This window comes from Oreochromis aureus, linkage group 23 (assembly GCF_013358895.1).
Source record: "Oreochromis aureus strain Israel breed Guangdong linkage group 23, ZZ_aureus, whole genome shotgun sequence".
In the NCBI taxonomy this organism is placed as follows: Eukaryota; Metazoa; Chordata; class Actinopteri; order Cichliformes; family Cichlidae; genus Oreochromis; species Oreochromis aureus.
Genome location: NC_052963.1, coordinates 33,596,837 through 33,617,738, shown reverse-complemented (window position 1 = coordinate 33,617,738; position 20,902 = coordinate 33,596,837). Strand labels below are relative to the sequence as shown.

At 40.5% G+C, this 20,902-nt stretch overlaps 2 protein-coding genes across 3 annotated transcripts in view; one reads left to right on the top strand and one right to left on the bottom strand.

The window, feature by feature from the left end:
- The window catches only part of ube3a (ubiquitin protein ligase E3A), an 11,088-nt gene extending 3,825 nt beyond the window's left edge, over nt 1-7,263 (top strand). Inside the window, exons 3-11 of the mRNA XM_031730542.2 lie at nt 34-311; nt 388-1,598; nt 1,684-1,828; nt 2,361-2,566; nt 2,702-2,866; nt 4,098-4,253; nt 4,338-4,411; nt 4,508-4,651; nt 4,769-7,263. Coding sequence (XP_031586402.1) covers nt 34-311; nt 388-1,598; nt 1,684-1,828; nt 2,361-2,566; nt 2,702-2,866; nt 4,098-4,253; nt 4,338-4,411; nt 4,508-4,651; nt 4,769-4,889 — 2,500 coding nt within the window. The 3' untranslated portion in view covers nt 4,890-7,263. The remainder of the gene's footprint in view (nt 1-33; nt 312-387; nt 1,599-1,683; nt 1,829-2,360; nt 2,567-2,701; nt 2,867-4,097; nt 4,254-4,337; nt 4,412-4,507; nt 4,652-4,768) is intronic.
- A 105-nt stretch (nt 7,264-7,368) lies between these two features.
- Nucleotides 7,369-15,859, bottom strand: cnga3a (cyclic nucleotide gated channel subunit alpha 3a). Of its 2 annotated transcripts, XM_039606913.1 has the most exons (9): nt 15,637-15,859; nt 14,083-14,208; nt 13,867-13,956; nt 12,399-12,572; nt 11,357-11,416; nt 10,691-10,903; nt 10,471-10,572; nt 10,291-10,397; nt 7,369-10,189 (listed from the first exon to the last, which is right to left on the bottom strand). In XM_039606913.1, the coding sequence occupies exons 2-9, from the start codon at nt 14,175-14,177 to the stop codon at nt 8,793-8,795; spliced, it is 2,238 nt and encodes a 745-aa protein (XP_039462847.1). In that variant the 5' UTR covers nt 14,178-14,208; nt 15,637-15,859; the 3' UTR covers nt 7,369-8,792. The 2 variants fall into 2 exon arrangements, with proteins under 2 accessions (XP_039462847.1, XP_031586428.2); XM_031730568.2 differs by lacking the exons at nt 10,691-10,903; nt 11,357-11,416.
- Nucleotides 15,860-20,902: the final 5,043 nt, after the last annotated feature.

Genomic DNA, 20,902 nt, shown 5'->3' with positions numbered 1-20,902 from the left:
CAGTCTGACTTCCTATCTGAATGTCTTACGCAGGAACAGAGCGACTGCAAAGCTTCTAATTGAGCGCTACTTTCGGCAGTTAACTGAAGGCTGTGGAAATGGCAACTGCACGAATGAGTTTTGCGCATCATGTTGTGATTTTCAACCTTTGGATAACAATTCAGCAGCTGCCAAAGCGCTCGAGCTGTTTAAGATTAATGCCAAACTCTGTGATTATCACCCCTCCATCACGGCCAGCGCTGACGGAAGCACTCAGGAGGACAGTAAGATGAGCGATAAAGACCCCGGTTTCACCAAGGAGGACTTCTCAGGTACTGTATGGCCAGCTCTGGACTCTTGCAGATTCTAACTTTGAACCAGTTCCTAAATTTGTCTGTTCTGTTGCAGAGGTTCATCACCTCACGGAGAACACAGTCTGTACGATCTTGAGTTTCTGTGAAGAAGAAGGGGATTATTCTGCTCTTGTCCGAGTCATCGGTAGGGTTTTCTCCAACGCGGAAGCCCTGATGAAGAGTTTCAGGAAAGATGAATCCAATTCTACCGACAACCTTGAGTCTTGTAAACCGGCAGATATGAAGAAAGATGAGAAACAGAGTGAGAGAAGCTCAGAGAAGACAGGTGCTTCTTCTGCAGCCTCTTTGCCAGGTGAGGCTTTGAATGAAGTGTTTGATGCCTGTGAGGTTACAGTGGACATCGGCGCTGTGAGGAGAGTCTACGACAGACTTCTGTCTATCGACCAGCTGCAGGGGGCACTCGTGAATGCTCTCATTTACCTCACTCCAAATGTTGAACTTGACCTGGAATATCTTGATGTGTACGAAACAAACCCAGATTACCTGAACATCTTCATTATCGTCATGGAGAACAGTAACCTTCACAGCCCAGAGTACCTCGAAGTGGCGTTACCACAGTTCTGCAAAGCAATGAGCAAACTTCCAGTGACCGCGCTTGCCAGGCTGACGAAGCTCTGGTCAAAGTACGATCTCCCGCACATCCGCCGTATGATGGAGACCTTCCAGCAGCTCATTACGTTTACAGTTGTTAGCAACGAATACGACGGCGAAAATCTGGTAAACGACGACGAGACTGTGGTGGCTGCGACGCAGTGTTTACAGGTCGTCTTCTTTGCAAGCATTCTGGGAGGTGACGTGGACATAGAGCACAACGAGGAGGACGAGGAAGACTCTGACTCAGACGAGCTGACGCTGCACGAGCTGCTTGGCGAGGAGCGGCTCTATAAGAAAGGCCCCCGCATAAATCCCCTGGAGAAAGAACTGGGCGTCCGACCGATGGACAGCATAAAGCCTCTCATCCCCTTCGAGGATTTTATTAACGAATCGCTTAACGATGTCATCGAGATGGACAAGGACTTCACTTTCTTCAAGGTCAATGCAGAAACAAAGTTTTCTTTCCAGACCTGCCCTTTCATCCTCAGTGTCATCACCAAAAACCAAGGGCTGTACTACGACAACAGGATCCGAATGTACAGCGAGCGACGCCTCACGGCTCTTTTCAGCATGGTCCAGGGGCAGCAGCCCAACCCCTACCTCAAGCTCAAAGTGCGCAGAGACCACATCATTGACGACGCTCTCGTCAGAGTGAGTTGCGCTGCTGTAGGGTAATTGGAGGATGTCAAATTCACTGTTATTCAGTTTGAAAAGTGAAACCTCCTCTGTGTTGCAGCTGGAGATGATCTCCATGGAGAACCCGTCCGACCTGAAGAAACAGCTCTATGTTGAGTTTGAGGGTGAGCAAGGTGTAGATGAAGGAGGCGTTTCAAAGGAGTTCTTTCAGCTGGTTCTTGAAGAAATCTTCAATCCTGACATAGGTGAGAATTTAAAGCCCAAGTGGACTGTGGACATTTTGTAAATGTTGTTTTGTATCCAAACAAAAGAACACATTTATTTGACAGGCGAGCAGGGGGATTGAGACGAGCGTCGTGTTTTATTATTTATGCAGCAAGCTGAAGTCAGGATACAGTCATCTTAGCATGAGAACTAGAAACCTAATAAAATAATGCTGTACTGTTCAAAAGTCTTGAATCCAAGGAGCTAGATCGTTTAGAGCAACACTTCTCCGGGCTTTCTAAAAGTCTTTCAAAGGTTTCTTTGGACATCTCCAGTCAAATCCCTGTACAACTTTCAGAGGATTATTCTTCAAGCCCAGGCACAGTAACCCCACCCACCTGCTGTTCAGACGTTCTGTTTACAAGGGGCAGCCAATCAAAAGAAAACTGACCTATAAAACATTTAAGTATTTGAGTTTAGTAAGGATTACTCTGAACTGTCATTTACACAGAGCTGCTTCATGCAGTTAATTTTTTCATGTGCGTTTTCCTGTCTGCCTGATGTTCCGAACAGGAATGTTCACCTACGACAACGACACCAAACTTTTCTGGTTTAATTCATCTTCTCTGGAGACTGAAGCGCAGTACACTCTTATTGGAATCGTCCTCGGTCTCGCGATTTACAACAACTGCATCCTGGATGTCCACTTTCCAATGGTTGTCTACAGGAAGCTCATGGGAAAGAAAGGGACCTACTTGGACCTATCAGACTCACATCCAGTATAGTAACTTCCTCCAAAGCTCATTCACAGTGAATCACTACAGTTCACAGTAGTTTTAAAATGTTATACATCCCTGTAATCAAATCAGAGGCACCCGTCCAAAGAAAGTCTTATCTTTTTTTTTGCGCTCCAGGTTCTCTATCAAAGTCTGAAGGGAGTACTTGAATATATGGGAAATGTGGAAGAAGACATGATGATGACCTTCCAGATATCGCACACTGACCTCTTCGGAAACCCAGTAATATACGACTTAAAGGAGCAAGGAGACCAGATCCCCGTTACTAAGGAGAACCGACAGGTGAGGTGTGAGCTGGGCCGTGTTACAGCTACAGCTCCTTAATTCACCTTATATGTCCTTTTTTGGTTTACTAATAAATCCCCATGCTACTGTATTGTTTAGTCTGTGATTTTAGTCTGTTGTTAGGGGGTTGCTAGTCAATGTGGTGGGGATGTCCTCTATCATGAATAATGAGAGAGTTTTGTGAATATAATTTTGATTTCATTGGTGTATTATTGGCCACAGATGAGTCATTTGGTCCATTTGTAGGTGATTGCTAGGCAATATGATGACATCATAATATACGATAGTCATAATATAATATGGCCTAAGATGTATCTGTGTCCCAAATATGGTTGTTAAACTCTGGATCGTGAAGAAGAACTTTTAGTGCAAACAAATAGATTTTGTGTATTGAGTGGTATACCGTAATCCACTAGATTAAAAATATATGATTACTTTTGAGTTTATTCAAAATGGAAAATATTGCACCTTACATTCAAAAAGTTAGGAACATCTGTGTTGCACTTTTCACTACCGCTGGCAAGTAGGTGAGTTTGCAGACAAACCAGCATTTTCTGTACAAACCTGCCAGCGACCAAAGCAATCACTAGGTTTTCAGCAACTTCCAGCAACCACTCGCCAGCTAGTCAAGGAATACACACTTTTCCCTGGTGACCAGGGTTAGCAGGTGGTCAGTGACCTGCATCTGAGCCTGCGTGACTGAGGTCTAATATTGTGCATTGCTTCATTAGATATTCTATTAACATTTATGTAATAAGTAAAGTTATTATAGAAGAAAATCAGCTGATTCTGAGGCAGTCAGAGGGGAGGCACCGGTTTATTATCTTGTTTTGCTTTTTGGTCTCTTCTTTTAATTTATCTCAGGTTCCTTTAAAACCATGCATCATTTTTATTTAAGCTTACCTAAAAATTAGAGATTTCTGTGGTTATATAATATGTTAAGATGGAAGTCTGATTCTACACTCAACGCAGTTTTGACCAAATGTGTCACTACATAAATAAGGGAGCACTAACTGACACTTCTGCTGTTCCTCTTTTGACTGAAATGTACATTTCACAAGTACAGAAACAGGAACACATGATGAAGACGAAGTAGCCAAATGTTATGTAATACAGCCGGCATTCTTCAACAGAGCAATCTGTAGAGTCAGCTCTCTAAAATTACAGATTATAAAAAGTTAATGATGAAAAACTGCTTCAGATATATTTAACTTCCTTCCTTTTTTAGGAGTTTGTGGATCTGTATGCTGATTACATCCTGAACAAGAGTGTGGAGAGACAATTCAAAGCCTTCAAAAAAGGCTTCCTAATGGTCACAAATGAGTCCCCGCTGAAATATTTGTTTAGACCAGAAGAAGTAGAGCTGCTTATCTGTGGAAGCAGGGTGAGAGAGCGCATCCCCATTTATATTTTTATATCTTAATTGTGTTCGGTGCTGCATTGATGACAGTCTCCGATCATTGCACAGAATCTGGACTTTGAAGCGCTCGAAAAGACGACGGAATATGACGGCGGTTACAGCAAAGACAGTCAGATTATCAAGTGAGTCTGATAAAGTCTAAACATGTTTGGAAGTACTTGAACTTTATGCACATTTTCTCATCAGTTTAATGTTTTTATTCAATTTTCCACCCGCAGGGATTTCTGGGAAGTCGTGCACTCATTCGGGGAAGAGCAAAAGAGACTGTTTCTTCAGTTCACGACAGGCACGGACAGGGCGCCTGTTGGCGGTCTCGGCAAATTAAAAATGATCATTGCGAAGAACGGCTCTGACACAGACAGGTGCTGCCCGGGCCAGATTTAAGAAACACTCAGCATATCTTAAAAAACGATCCGTAACTCAAAGCTCTCTGTGGATGCTGATTTCAGATTTCCCCACTTGTGCCATTTTTCTTGCAGGCTACCAACCTCCCACACCTGCTTTAATGCACTGCTGCTCCCTGAATACTCCTCCAAGGAAAAGCTGAGAGAGAGACTTCTCAAGGCCATCACTTATGCCAAAGGGTTCGGGATGCTGTGACGAAGCCGCGAAGTTATCAGAGCCAAAAAAGGGAGTATTAAGAAGGTGGATAGGGAAATGCAGTGGAGAAAAATACTGTAATAACCCTGTGCCTAACCAAACTACTGCAGTCCACTGCTGGCCTTTCACACTTCATATGCATTAGATTTCCCAACAGACTGTATTTAAAAGATGGACGCCACTTCCTGGTTTGAAAAGTGAAGCTCAAGTGCCTTAAACCTGCATTCTTTCTGATGACCAGCAGGGGGAGACTCCACTGGTTGAATGAGATGTCGTTATCCCAAAAGATGGAACAATGGAAAAATATATGTATATATGTAAGCCGCAAGCACGGCTGCACTTATGATAAAATTGCTCAGGCTATCTAATATTAACTAAAAATAAAAGATCATAGACAAACTTAAAAAAAAAAAAGGAAAAATATATGTAAAAAGTTCACAGATCAGTGCAGAGAAATAAAATATAACCGAAACACAGCAAATATGGAATAAGTAAAAAGTCAATTGTCGTAATTAAGAGCTAAATATAATTTAATAAGGCTAAATGAAATACAATGTAAACTTTTTTTATCAAGTGTGTTGAAAAGAACAAGCACAACAGCTGTCAGAGGACGTCAGAGTGTAGTGAACAAGGAATAGGGTGGCTGAACGTCCACAGGAAACATCTGTAAACCTCCCGTCACCGGTGACATCTGTGCACGCGATGAGTTAACGGTCTGAGTCAGTATTTTCAAGTTAGCTGTGGCCGCTGTTAAAGCTAAGAAGGAGGCTTTGCTTTACTGTGTAACTGACAGGATATTGGCCTCCGAGGCCTCCCATTTTCCTGTTTCCTGTCCTTTGCACAACCTTTACTATGAATAATTATAAAATCGGTACACATCATTTCAGCACATCAGCCAGAGTAATGTGGTGCGTGCACAGCTGTGCTCATCTGTCGTTGTTGCTTGGGCTCCCTCACCAGTTTAAGAGTTTAAATCAGGGCTCCTTAAAACCTAAAAATATAAATCTGTACAAATCAGTACTAGATCATCTTTAGACATAAAACTAGCTAGCCAACTAAAGAAAGTCTGACATTTAGATTTTGAAACCTAAATGTCAGGAGGTGTAACAGTTATGGTGTGACACTCAGTTTGAGGCTTCACAGCGGAAGATCATGAACCAGTCGATGTTGTCAGCGTGGCTCAGCATTACTACCGTTTTGTATTTTTAATGGATTTTTATTTATATTTCACTTTGATGTTTTGTTTTTTAATCAGTGTGGTTTCCAGACTGGGTTTGCTCGTCTCAGTTTAGTTTTTATTGCATGTTTTTAGTTTCAATTTTTATCCGTTTATCAGTTTTAGTCTGTAGGACTGTTTTTCAGGTGCAGATTTAAGAAGTTCACATTAGGCATTAAAACACAGGGACGTCCCAGCCTCACCAAGCACATGCAGCAGTATCTCCTCACGCTCCTCAAGACTAAAACTAAACTATTTTTGTTTTTTTAAGAACAAAATATTATATTTTTTAATTCTAGTTTCAGTGTTTACCACAGTAACTGAAATGTTTTTGTCACACCTACTTTTACTTTAGCTGTAATAACCTTGCAGCGGTTGTGTCCATCTTTTACTTACAGTCTGTAGATTTCCCAGAGTTGAAAGGCACTTAAATATTTAAATTTTTTCGTGCGTGTTTCATTTCTGAGCCAACATAAAACTGTATTTGTCAACTTGTGAAAGTGCACTTACACTGAGCACATTCAGGATATTTTTCATTTAGTTTGACTTGTTTTGTGTGTTTTCTGCAGTTGTCGTAATGTAGCAGCATTCGGTGCTCACACTCTGGGCATAACGGTGCTCTTTGGGTATGATTGTCATTTACTATATGCTGAACTGAAGCCTTTTTTAATTCCTGCTATTGAAGTCAAAACAACCTCATAGAGAAGCTTATATTTAAACATTTTCTTTACCCAAAAATTTAAAAAAAATAAATGTTATATCCAGATATGATTTATATCTGGTTACGATCTAACAGCTTTGTGTTGTGACCTGACAGTTTGGTTTCAGAGTATGCTTCCTGACTGGTCGGTTCAGACTTTCACTTCCTCTTTCTTTTGGTTTGTTTGCTAATCTTACTGATTGCACAGTCATGAGGTGCCAAATGTGCAAGGCCTACACAAGAAAAAGAATCACACCATGTTTTATTTTGCCAAATGTCTCAGGTACAAACACAGAACGTGCAGATAACGTGAAACTCTTCTGTAAAGCTTCTGTTATGCAAATTAAATAAAGGTGAATTTAAAAAAAAATAACAACAACATTAACACTCACTGGAAGACTTTAAGCTGAAACTCTGTTTTTCAAATAAATACCTGATCATGACTGCGGCTCATCTCACAGTCACAGATTCAGTTCTTTGTTTTTACTTTAGGAAAATTTGGTTTCAAACCTCTCTAGAGGTCGCCACAGCGTATCACCTCTCCTTTCAATAACTCCCATCAGATTTTAGCAGCTTGACAACACACAGCAGAATAAGTTAGCACGTAGCTGATGAACACAACGGGGTACTCGCTTAAAGAGGAGCTGGTTTTCCTTCATCGCTGATGAAGCTAAAATCAGACTTTTCACAAAACATGGTGATAATGGTTCAGTCAAGAAAATGGTGCAAGGTAGCATTTATGTGTATCTGTGAGAAATAGAAGAACTGAGCAGTTAAATAAGAGATGATGTGTCATCACTCGACCTTTGAGTTACTTTTCTGCTGCACTTGAGTGGTCAAAGTAGATGTTAGACTTTTAAAGGGCAATTCAGCTCTGAGGGGAAATGTTAAACAAATATTCTTTGTCAAACTTCTCCTTTTTTCATGTTTCTGTAAAGAGTGATCAAAATTTCAAAAATGTCAGAGATTTTATTGGCAACCACGTTTATGCAAAGACTCATAACTCATGTAGTTCTCTGTGACATGCTGGTTATCAGCTTCTGGACCGGAGCATGACTGATGGAGATCCATCAGCCAACCACTTTTTAAGGATCAGCGATGAAGCTGATCTTTGAGAATGTTTTTAGTGTGGTCCATCCAGGATCACCATTAGTCATGATTTGGAAGCAGATATTCAGGATGTCTTATAGAACTGAGGAAATTACGGACATCAAGGCTGATTTATTTCCCACTAAAACTTGAACCTTGTGAAATGCTTGTGTTTCTTCAATATGTCATAGAAATGTAAAAAAAAAAAAAAAAAAAAAAAGTTTCCAAAACACAAAATTTGTGCTACTGACAAAACTTTAGAACAGGAAAAGCGTGACATTTATGTGCCTTTAATTACATAGCTTGGCTGAAAAAAAGAAGAAGAGGTATTTCACAGTTTTCTGTGGACCAGGAAGTTTTCAAAGAGTTTTCAAGGGTTTTAAAGTCAGCAGCAACACTTTAATGATCCTCAGTTACAACAGATTTAAAAAACTGTGAGTTCCCCATGTTCATTCACCCACAACATGACAATGTACCAGTATAAAGTGAATGTTATATGAACACTTTAATATTTATTCACATATTAGATTTACAGCCGATAGCCGACAGTAACTTATCAACAGCACTGACATTTCACTTTGTACATTTTTAAGCAGTGTAAAATGGATGTGTCAGCTGCATTTTTACTTCACAAATAGATCAATTTGGAAGAAAAAGATTTTCTGGGAAAAAATCGTTCTACTATTATGAAAATCTTTTTTTTTCCCAACATGCTTAGTAGTTTTATATATGAAAAATATGAAATTGGCTGTCAGCATACACACAGAAATATACATTTACTGTACACAGTTTGACACATTATACTGATAATAAACATGCTGTATAAATGGATATGAATGTGGGCCTTTAAAAAGTGACACTCCCTTGTGTGCTGTAAAGTTCTCGAGTGTCTCTTGCGTTACTGGACCTTTTTGTCTTTGTCGGCCACCACCTCAGACAGATCCTCTGGTTTTACGGATTTCACTTTGTCCTCCATCGCTGAGACTCTTTGCTTCATTCTTGTCGAGTTGGACGTGAACTCCGCCATCAGCTGGGCGAATTTGGTCTGCATGGTGTCCAGATTGCTCTGCAGTTTAACGATCTTCTCCTCTATGTCCTTGGGGTCGGCGCCGGCATTGGCGACCGCCTCGTCGATCAGGTTGTCCTTCATCAGGATGGCTTTCCCCTTCTCTTCCAGAGCCTTCTTGGCCTCTGGATACTCGGTGAGGGCTTCCATCAAGTCGTCCTTGGAAAGGGCAAATAGGTCAGAGTAACCCACGCTTCTGATGTTGGCCGTTCTTCTGTTGCCCGCTTTACTGCCCTTGATACCCAAGATGCTGATTTCACCAAAGTACGCGCCATCGCTCAGCACTACAAACTGAGTCACTCCATCATCAGCCACCACCGCTAGCTTCCCTTCCTTGATGATGTACATCTCCCTGCCAATATCCCCTTTCTTACAGATGTAATCTCCGGGGCTAAACACTTGTGGCTGCAGCTTGAGCACCAGTTCAATCAACAAACCGGCTTCGCAGTCCTGAAAAATCCGCACTTTCTTCAGCGTATCTAAATGGACATTGATGGCAATCTCAGCCTTTAGCTTGTCTGGGAGAGTTTTTAAAACTTCCTTTTCATCGCAGGTTTTCTTCTCAGTCCACAGGTAGTCGAACCACTTGATGACCCTGGCCTCCAGGTCTTTGGTGACCTTTCGAAACTGCATGTACTGCTTTATGGAGTCAATCTTCGCCTGGAACTCAGCGCGAGAGGCGTTCATGTTGGAGATCATAGCACCAACGTTACCGACAATACTAGCAAAAATCAGCACACCAGTGAGGAAGTCAGCAATAACAAAGAGGTATTCAACATCCTTGACAGGTGCGGGGGTCTCTCCAATAGTGGTGAGGGTCAGCGTGGACCAGTATAGGGAATAGATGTACTTTCTTGCCAAGCGGCCATGCTCTGGGTGGCTGATATTGGGGTAAACCCAAGTGTCCGACCCAAATCCGATGGTTTTCGAAATGGCAAAGAATAAACAAGCGTTCCAATGGATGATAATAAGAATGTAAAGCACAAGATTGCTGATACGGAACATGTTTGGAAAGCTGGTTCTGGTTTCAGTCCTCTCGAAGAACTCAAAAAGCCTTGGGAGTTTGCAAAGGCGGTTCAATCTGAACTCCGGGTTGTGGATTCCATATTTCAGAAACAGCAGATCAGTGGGTATCATTGCAATCATGTCGTATTTGAATTGAGAAGTTGTTCTGTATTTATCTCTCAGTTTTTTGGAATCTTTTACCAGCAGGCCTTGCTCCAGGTAACCTGAGGGACAAACACCAAATTAGAAGCCAGATCTTGTACTACAGTACAGCCTAATTGGTGTACAAAAAAATAATTTCTGTAAATGCCGTCAGGAATCTGACCTGTTCTTGATCTGACAAATGTGTCTGCGTAGTAGATGATGTCTGTGGTGTAGTCCAGGATTAGCCATAAATGTATATACGACTCCTGGAGTTCATTAAAGCAGGCCCTAAAATACAAGGAGAACAAGTAATTCAATGCTCCTTTAAGTGAATAATTATTAATATGTGAAGGATGCCTACCTCGTTATGACCATCATTAGGTTATAAAACACGGGGCCTGCAATGATGGAGAGCCACCTGTAGTACTGATCTGCAGCTGGATCCATAATCCAGATTTCTTTCCTGAAACCAGCAAAGCATCAGAACGTGTTTAATGTTGCACAGAGATGAAAGTGACAGATGTGGTTTCTGTAGTTAAATTTACCAGCTGCCGCAGACTCTGAATTTAATGGGTACTTACGGTGGTTCTTCTTTCTTTTTATCATCTTTCTTATCATCTTTCTTCTCGTCTTTTTTCTCATCCTTCTTCTCATCTTTTTTCTCATCCTTCTTCTCGTCTTTTTTCTCATCTTTCTTTTCCTCTTCCTTCTTGTCCCCATCCTTCTTCTCTTCATCTTTTTTCTCCTCCTTTTTCTCATCTTTTTTAATCTCCTCTTTTTTGTCCTCTTTTTTGCTACGGATTACAAGTTTAGTGTTTTTATAGTGGTGAAAAAGGACGGAGGTGGTCTATGAGGGACTCCTAGAAGACTAGAAAGCTACCTTAGAAGGAGTCTACAGTGACACTTCATTTGGATTCATGGTGCAGGTCATACGTTTGTCCAGCAGATGGGATCATACTACAGGTAGTCCCTGTTATTTTAAGTACACTTTATGACCTTACAGTTCCTTATCTGAACTTCCCCAAAGTTGGATCAGAATAATCCACATCATGACTTCCAACAAAGCCCCTGAGGTGGGTAAAGGGGTGGGAGGCACAGCATAGAGGAGCGGAGGATGTGAAGACATGGTTCAAGGAGTTTGGTGCTAACATAGCTATGCTATGTACCGTTGTAGCTACAACAAATGCTGACAATGACAATGTCCACTTCTAAAGGAAACTCTTTTCTGTTTTCTGGCACGCACTTACTCGTCTGTGTTGTTGCAGTTATTCATGTTGTAAGTAGCCAGCGGCCACTTACTGGCAAGGCTTTTGGAAAGAAAGACAATTTTTTTTCTTTTTACTTTTTTTTTTTTTGCAAAAAGCTTCTCATTCATCATATAAATGTGATATTTTTATGGCAAAATCCCTCTTTTCTTTTAGGTTACACACATTCCTATTGGTTGGGAGGGTGTTCAAGAGAATTTGTTTATGAGCTATCTTCACCCTGATCTTTGAATGGGGTAAAAGGGAATGGGGAGCTAGCTTTTGGCTATTAGGTCCCCCGCTGTTGGCTGTGACATTAATTTTCTTGTTTAAGATATTAAAGCATTGGTTTATCTGTTCATAAAACAATAAAAGCTAAATTATACTGTAAATGGTTTTAAATGAGATGAGTGCTTGGGCTCAGGAACTCATCTGAAAGCACATTTTTCAATAAACAAATTGCTGTTTTTGTGCCAAGTAAAAAATAAGATTTTTTTCTATAAAGAAAAAAAAACATCCATTTAGAAACTCTGGCCTTCTTTGGGCCTATAAAACTGTTCAGTGATCTAATCAATACAAATTTTAAATTCTTTTTTGGACGTTGCACGACCATAGGCTCAACCTCGATAGGTAGCGGGTTGAGCAACATGCTTTCAGTTTTCAGGTAAAGTTTTGCACATTTCTGCAGGAATCCTGAACCACATTGTGGATGTTATTACAGCAACATGGCTCTCCAAGCAAAGAGTCTGTGTGCTAAATAACTAAACATTAGGCACAATATGAAACAAAAAATCCTATTAAGCAAGAATGGGCAGACATCTCACAGTGGTAAACACCATGGTGTCTTAATTTTTTTCAAATTCACTGCATCATCATTTCTATATTCCACACACTTTTACTTTTTTGGAAACAAGGCCCTGAGTCAAGCATCCTGTTTGGTCAGTTTTGTGTTAAATCATTCAAACTTTGGAGACCATAACTGCTGTGGTTCGAGAAAAATCTTAGATTAAACTGACCACAGCAGCTCTCACCACACCACGCTTACTTTCTCTTACGGACTGCGTCGTGATGCCCCGCAGACTGAGCACTGCTGTGTAGACTTGACGTGTCTTTGAGCTCTGGGCCTCTGAAGCGCTCAAGGAACGAGTCGTGTCTCTCTTGTTCAGGCTTCACTCTGTGAGACACCCAGTTCCGCAGCATGAAGAAGAAGTAAGACAGTCTAGAGAGTCAGCGGGAGGTAAAAACAGCACAAAGTGACACGAATCTAGGCTAGAAATCATCAATAGTCATGTCAAAGGTAAATACCCACAGTGGAAGAAACATTCAGATCCTTTCCCTGGAGGCTATCCGTAAAATAAAGCATCTACCATTAGACACTTGGTTTGTCTGTCAGTGGTTCTCACTCTATAAAGTGCTTGAGTAAAAGGCAGCCAGAGTTCTTTTTAATTCCTGAAGATCTTTCATCTTCCCCAGTACTCAAAACTGACAGGGAGTCCTGGGTATTTAACCTCCTGCTGGGTCTTCACCTTAGAGGGGAAGCCACACATCAGACATGTCATAGAGAAGACAGTTGGCTTGAAAGAGGAGTAAAGGAGGCCACCTACATACAGCTGGCCAGAGGTGGTGGTCTATAACACCAACTATCAGCTACTTCAAACTTAGTCCTGAGGTCCCCTTCCAGGTGATCAAACCGCCATTCACACCTTCACCTGTGCGACTCTAACAACTCACATGATGGTAGAGTGGAGCAACATCTGAAGAAGCCCCTCAGACTGAGAGGTGAATTGGAAAGAACTCCGTTTCCTTTATCTCAAGCACTTCTCAAACTGTGGTTCATGCTCTTTCGGTGTCAGATGATGAATTTCAGTAATTAAGTAAACTTTTATGTTTAGTTTCAGTTAGTTTTCAAATCTAAGTTTGGTCTTGTCATATTTCTTTTGGGTGAAAATGTTTAGTTTTCATATGTTTCAGTGCCAGTTTTATGTTTTTAGTTATTCTAATATAATGTCAAGAAATATAAGTTATTGTACAAACCAAAATCAGCTGTTTCTGAGGAGCGTCATGTGAGAAGTCTTTCTTGGAATAACCCTTTACACTAATGTCTTTAACTTGGTGAAGTCATTGTATCCAAAATATTATCAACTTTGCATTAACATTAGATTTTTTTTAGTTATTTATGTTTTTTAATTTCTGGCTAATTTCAAAGCCATAAACAGGAACAGAAGAGAAAATGTTGACATTTGGTCAGATACCGAATTGGAGACGGCAATAATTGGTGCCCAAACAGGAAGCTATTCATTTGTGTGGGCAGACGTGCCTATAAACGAAAAGACAGACTGGCTGGTGCATGTGTATGTTTGAGGCAGTACTTCTAACTTATAACCACCTGATAACCATTGGTTTGCTCATCAGCAGTATATTGCATTCCAGAATAGCTTATGAGAAACTTCAGAATCGTTTCTTTCCACCTTTGGTAAATACCAGCTAATTTAAGCACTGCAGCAGGCATTTACCTGGCCATTGCCCCGGCACCTGTAAATGAGTCTCTGTGGGACTCTGAGCGCAGTGCTCTGTCACAGTTGTCCCCACAAAGAGAGTGAACTCTGGAAGACAGCAGGAGGGGAATGATTATATTGACAAGACCTCATAAAACAAGTCAAGATGTCTCATTTCAGTCAGGTAAGGATCCAAAAGTCTCCCAAAAATCACCAGCAATGCTAACATCAGACCTGCTCTCCCCATTTTCAATAACACCGAGCTCATCGTCATTTGCGGACAGCCGCCTTCTGGCTGAAAAGGAGTTTTCACTGCAGACTTTCGCCATCTTCTCCTGCCTGGCTCTGCGGGCCTGGACACTGGGACACAGAAAAATCAGTGAAATGTGATGGGGCTCATACGGGCCTGAAATCAAAGATCAGCAAAACAGTGACTCATGTGTTAATGTGTTTACCACTCTTCACTGTCTGTCTGAGAGTGGCACCTAAAAATACATCCCGATAATGTCCTTAAACACTAAACAGGATCAGTGCGCTCTCTCTGTGAACCATCAGCTTGCTTTTAAAATAACTAAGCTATGGCTTACAGGGGTGCTGCAAATGTTCAGTGGTGTGCAGCACGTTAAAGATTTGAAGACGAAGTGGACTACAACTGCAGGAGTCTGTAGAAAGCTCTCCAAGATATTTTGGAATGAATTAGAGAGAAAAATTCTTATTTTTATGTTTTTTATGACCTCTTTAAAAAGTTATAACCACAAAAAAAAATAAAAAAAATTAGAGTAACAGGTGTGAGATTAAATCCTTTTTTGGTTTAAATTATTTTGTTGTTGTGTATGTTTCTCGGTGTTTATTTTTATTTTTTAGTGGTGATGATGGTCAATACTGACTCACTGATCTCTGGGGAACAGCAATGTTTGTAACACGTGCACTCATGTAGATTAGTGCTAATACCAGGGAGTTAAGCAGTCCCCACTTAAATTAAATGACACTGACAATCGCCAAGAAGCCGAGAGCTCCAAGGGTGACGAAAGGTAAAAGCAGCAGGCCGTCTGTGAGTGTGAATTACATCATATTCTGACACTGTGCGTGGACACTGAGGGTCAGAAATCACGTAATGTTTTTGGGGGGATGAGTTTTAATCTGCATTGTCTTGCTTCCTTGGTTTCTACTGGGAGTCAACACACAGAAAAGTGTTATATATCAGGAAATTAAATAGAAATTAACTAATAAAAATACACCAAATGCAAATAAACTAAACAAAAATAAAAAAAATACACAAAAATACAAATGCTTGCAAAGTTCTGGAAGGCTATAAAGGATATAAACATCACTTATAGCTTGACACTTCCACACTAAAATCCACACTAACCTGCCTGTACCCTCATAAATGTACACAGTCTGACTGAGGTGAAGGAACTCATTTAAATCAAAACCAAAGCCGCATACTGATGGGTTGTTTTTTTTTATCCCTGCAAAATTAATTGCTCTACAAGGGTCAAAACAATCTCACGTGTTTGTTTTCATTAAAATATCCCATTCCTTAAGATCCACATGTCTTTATATTTTACCAAAACCTTTATTAGAACCAAACATAAACCTTTGAAGTTGATTATTTGAGGGTTACAAGTTACACACAAGACAAGATTTAACGGAAAATTCACTTTGAATTCACTATATCTATTATAATGCCCGGAAATGCTATGCACACTTGAAATATTTAATGCATTTTTAATATATAAACTGGATCTAAAGTTAAAATTATTGGAGCGAGAAGAAGGAAAAAGTCACCTGTCTGAAACCTTTTCACGCAGATTTTTGCGAAGCAGCAATTCTCATACGATTCCTCCGATATAATCCCATCTTCGCACACAGAAAGATAACTTCTTTCTTTCTTTTTTTAATCCACAGAAATATTTCCAAACGCTCTGACCCGTGAAAAAGTCGCTAAAAATACCGATACCGGCCGTCCATAATTGACCCCTGAGGTTCTGCTGCCCGAAGTCGGCGCAGACTGAGCGGGCAGGTCTCAGATCAGAGGAGAGGGGAGGAGTCCCGTGCATCCTCCAGCTGCCATCACTGCTCACGGCAAACAGAGTGCTCATGGGCCAGGCAGTGCTCGTAAAAATAGCTGCCAATGTTTATTGTTTCTATTAAAAGCTTGCTGCAAAATCGTCTGAATTAAAAGTTCGAATTCACAGTGGAAAATTCTCTGTTACTGGTGTGACATACAAATTATGTCATCAGTTTGTATTCACTGCTGGAGTTTTGCCCTTGCAGTTTACTGAGCTCAAGCATTTGGCAAAGGGCCGCACACAAAACTGATGAACAAATGATCATGATGGCCATGATAAGAAAAAAAAAACACTGACAGACTGAAGGTGGGAGGTCTCCTGCTTTAAAGTCGCTTTTGTTTTTAGCCCATCCATCCACCCAGACCTCCTCCTTATGGCATTTTTGTGTTTCACAAATTCCATCACGTTACTTTTCGATGTTCCGATCAAACAGGAATCATTGTATGTGGAGGCATGCATCTCAGGGAAAAAAGCTTATTTCTGTTTTGTAACTTCTTCGTCATTTTAAGAGTGGGAAAGGAAGGTTATATGCATTCAGTATCACATTTCAAATTTCAAAGAACGAACATGGCGAAGGTGAAAACATTCAGATCGAGGCTTGTTAAACTTCACTCAGCAATAGGTGACATCACAATAGCTACAATTATCTTTTAAACTATCTATGGCATACATGCAACCAGTGGTGTGAACCACAGACAAAAATGGACTCATGTGCTCATGTAGCATACAGGTACAGGAATCTAGATGACAGAGAATTAAAGTGAATACTAATATAGTTTTACTGCTTTTTGTGATGTTTGTCAAATGTAAGAAACAACTGGGTGATCTTAGAGATGACTGAAAATTCAAATAAAATAAGAACAAGATTCATCACAGATAATTAGATGTTACTGGCGACGGGCTTCATGTGATGACTCCATGGTGACATTATCACAGGGTCCTAGGGGAAGGCTGAGATGGAGGAAATTTAAAGTAATATTAGTAAAGCAATCGCTGAGGGAGGAGGTGCTACTGAAGGTTTTGCCAAATATTACAGCTGTGAATGCGTACAGAAAAACAGAAGTGGTCCAAGGTCAGAGCCTTGAGGGATCCCCCATGAGAGGAGCAGATATGACTTTTATATGTGAATACAGAAATGAACAGGGAGTCTGTCACCTGATGAACAATAATGTGGGTGATCATTATGCTCACTCTGCCACATAGCCCCGCCTCCACTCATACATCACCTGCACACATAAGGTTAAAAGAGAAATCCCTTGGCAATATACGGAGCTTCAGTTCTAATCCCAGCTTAGACTTGAGCACCTATTTCAGCCAGCTAATGCTCCCTTGAGGCAGGAGAACATTTTATCTTCTATGGGAATAATTTTGAGATAAAAAAGTAATATGACTTCAACAAAAAAACCTGACATATGTTTGTATTTCTGTATTTTAACCAACACATGACATATGCAGTGAAATTGTATGTGAATTTAACTTTTAGTATTTTATTTTGCTGTATTTCAGCTGAGAGAACTATCGGTGTATTGTGTGCTATTTGTGTCTCATCAAAAGCATTTGTGAACTGTCAACACTTTTGATTTTCAGCCTCTAAAATTATTATTTTTTAATTATAATTCATATTATTATTATTTTAAAGACCACTTTAAATCATCACATTTAGTTTGATTGAATTTCAGATCTTTTATATTTTAAAGCTGTTTTATTTTCAACTGTTAGTTAACTTCATTATAATTTAAGTGCTAAATAATATTTTAATTTGGACAGCAGAGATGAAAAACTAGTGGATTTTGCTGTGTTTCCTCTGCCAGAAGAAACACGGGGATTTAGCTGTGTAACAGACTTTGGGATTGTCCTTAGAGTGGCTTTGGGGCAATCCAGATACACAGAAAAGGTGATTATAGTTTACACAGAGGGGTTGGCCAGTGGGATCATTACTTTCACTAAGTCTCACAGATGACAGACTAAACATAAAGTTAGTGTTTTGTTTGATTCCAGTTCGGTGTTGTGGTGAACCGGTCGAGCAGTGACTCTCTCGGTCCGCACGCCTCATTAGGTTTAGTGTCCAGGTGCACCGGGATCTGTGAAAAGCGTCTTTAGTTCTCTGCCAGGAGGCACATGGTAATTACTGCATGCTAAACCCTGTCAGAGTGCAATTGTCTCTTGCATGTTGGCTTGACTGTGCATTTCCAAGTCAATCAGACAGGCATCAAATTCATTTACAGCCCTCAGCCAGTCATCGACGAGCTGAATATAAACTGATGTGAACAGTCTCTAATCAGACCTGATTACCAGCTGGCAGCACACTCGCTCCGAGCTAAACAAGAAGAGGGGAACAGTCCCAAATAAAGAGGATCAGATGACCCGTGGAGAGTGGTGCAGCCAAACTGTTGATGTACAGCAGCCTTTTTTAGGCTGACCTAAAGCCTGACCAGGACCATCAGCTTCCATCAACATCTTCAGGTCACTTGATTTTAAGGTCAACTTGATTTGATAAAAACATGAAAATCAGCAATGAAACTGGTCAGTCCTCTGACCATTTTCAATGGAATGTCTTTTATTCACAAACCCATTTAAACACTGACCTAAGCAAACGTAAAAAGGGACCAAACTCTAAGAATGAACAAATGTTGTTTTTACGCGTAACAGCTAATTTAGCAAAGAATCCATTTAAAATTGTATCTTCAGGCATTTTGTTACTAGCAGCATGTCACAAAAACACAACACACATTTGTTTCCATTTCTTTTGGCTCGTTTTGTGTCCTTATCTGTTTTAAACTACATGAAGCCATTATTTATGGCTTCCACTGCCATTAGTTATTTTACTATGTTTTGAATTATCGTCCCATTACTTTAGTTATTTTAACTAATACAGTTAGTTCTCCAGGCCTGAGAGGGTGTGTGCAGCATCCTCAGGCTGCTACAGATGGGAACCTCCTGCTTTTCTTTATGAAAAGATACAGTAAAGCCTGAGCCAATATCTAACTCCATATCAAGGTTCATTTGTTCTCCTGAAACAGCTCCATGGATGCATTTTGTTTTTAATTCAAATGTAACTTGTATTGTTAAGTTACTCTCCAATTTTTCCATTTACCAGCTGCCATTCGACAGCCCAGCCCAGCCCAGCCCAAACCTTTTTCTCATGGTTTTCTTATCTGTTGTCCACATTAAGTAGACTATGAATAAAGCTCAGCACATACTAATTGAAAATAAGTCAGGTTTAAATGTGATTGTTGATCTGCAGAAGATGCAGAGCACCAACTAAGCTGTGCACCAGGCATGTGGCCAAAACATGCTCCTATCAGAGAGCAGCTGAATAATACCAGCAGACAGTGGGAGAGAGTGAAAATGACCAATGAACACTGCAAAGTTAGCCTAAAGACCCTCTGACTGTATTTTCATTTTTCTTGCTTCACTCGTTATTCACTTGTTTGAATGAACAGTATCACTAAAGAAAGAAGCTAAGGACCATTAGGCAGAGCTCTGGGCCTGCAGCGGGACTAACTAATAACAAGATAGCTAATATAAAAAAAAATACAAAAAAATGAAAGGACAGCAGCCCCCTGAGGCTGTTGTTGAGCTAAATGGTGCTTTGAGTTCAAATGTTCACGTTAAACATGCTGCTTTGTTTGGGTTTATTGCCATGTAAACCATCATATTTACGGAACAAATCACGATACAGCTGAAGATTATGAGAGTGTCTTTATCTATTTGGTTAAATGTTGAACAAATTTGACCAAAAGATGTCAGCAAGTTAAAAACTGTGGATCAGATTGATATTTTTGTCTTCAGTCTACGCCATAGATCCCCACACCAAAACCAGACATCCACCACAGCCACTGTATGGTTTGCTGAGTTCCGCTGTTTCCACCAGTGCTTTTCCAGTTACTTCTAATTCCCCTGTTTTTTAACCTACTGGAAGAGAATGGATGAGTTGGTGTTTTGGTGGTGAAATGGTGCAGAGATGTCACCACCAAAACAGCAGCACAAGTATAACTGCTAGCATCTGCAATGTCCACTTACTCAGGTGTTAAATTAGACACAAAAGCACAAATTAAGACTCATAGAATAGAGAGAGAGTTTTTTGAGCATGATAACCATTTTAATTTAGCATATTATCACGCTAGCATTTGCTAATTAAAAAAAGCACAGTTGCAGGAAATTAATGCTCTGCATACACATATATATATCAAACTACTGGGTATATTCTAAGCTTATGATGGTGCAAGCATAAACTTCAGAAAGAAACAAAAAGATAGAGAAACATTTTGTGGGATTACAAGGTTCTTCTAAGGTTCAGACGAAATGAAATCCGCCTTCCTTTGATTCGTCACCCATCTACACACAATAAGCAGGGCCTCAGATGTGTCACGGCAGATGATATCAGCTCAAGTGTCCGTGGTGCTGCCGTGGGTCCTCTTGTTCTGATTAGCTGCAGCCTGTTCATCAGTTGCTGGAGATAAGTACTTTCACTCGTCTGTATTTCATACCAAACAGTGGAGATGATTTATCCTCCTCCAAGCACTTAGCCTACACAGAGTTTCTATGACAACCTGAAGGAAACATGTGTGGGGCTTTAGGGCTGCATTAATAAGTACAGCTGCACATTGCTGTGGAAATGCACATTAACAGAATTCAGAGGCAGCACAGAGACCTTCCTGACCCTCAGACCTTCTCTCAGGAGACTTTCAGTTGTAAATAGTAATTCTAAGAGGAATTACTAAAGAAAAATAGCATGGAGAGGGCATCATGCCTTTACTCTTTTCTAAAATGTGCTGATCCTCTTTGAAGCTCTCTGATCGCCAAATCACACCAACAGTCAACTCAAGGGGCTTTATATTGTAAAGGAAAGACCCTCAGAGAAGCCCAGAAGAGAAACCACTTGGCGACAGTGAGAAGGAAAAACTCTCTTTTAACAGGAAGAAGCCTCCAGCAGGATCAGGTTCAGGGAGGGACAGCAATCTCCCACAACCAGTTGGAAA

Excerpts from the sequence above, each read along its gene's own strand:
- cnga3a (XM_039606913.1), bottom strand. The coding sequence starts at position 14,177 with ATGGCGAAAGTCTGCAGTGAAAACTCCTTTTCAGCCAGAAGGCGGCTG. Across the intron at positions 11,417-12,398 it reads GACGCAGTCCGTAAGAGAAA|CCTTGCCAGTAAGTGGCCGC; the intron begins GTAAGCGTGGTG and ends TCTTTCCAAAAG. Across the intron at positions 10,398-10,470 it reads CTAATGATGGTCATAACGAG|GGCCTGCTTTAATGAACTCC; the intron begins GTAGGCATCCTT and ends CTTGTATTTTAG.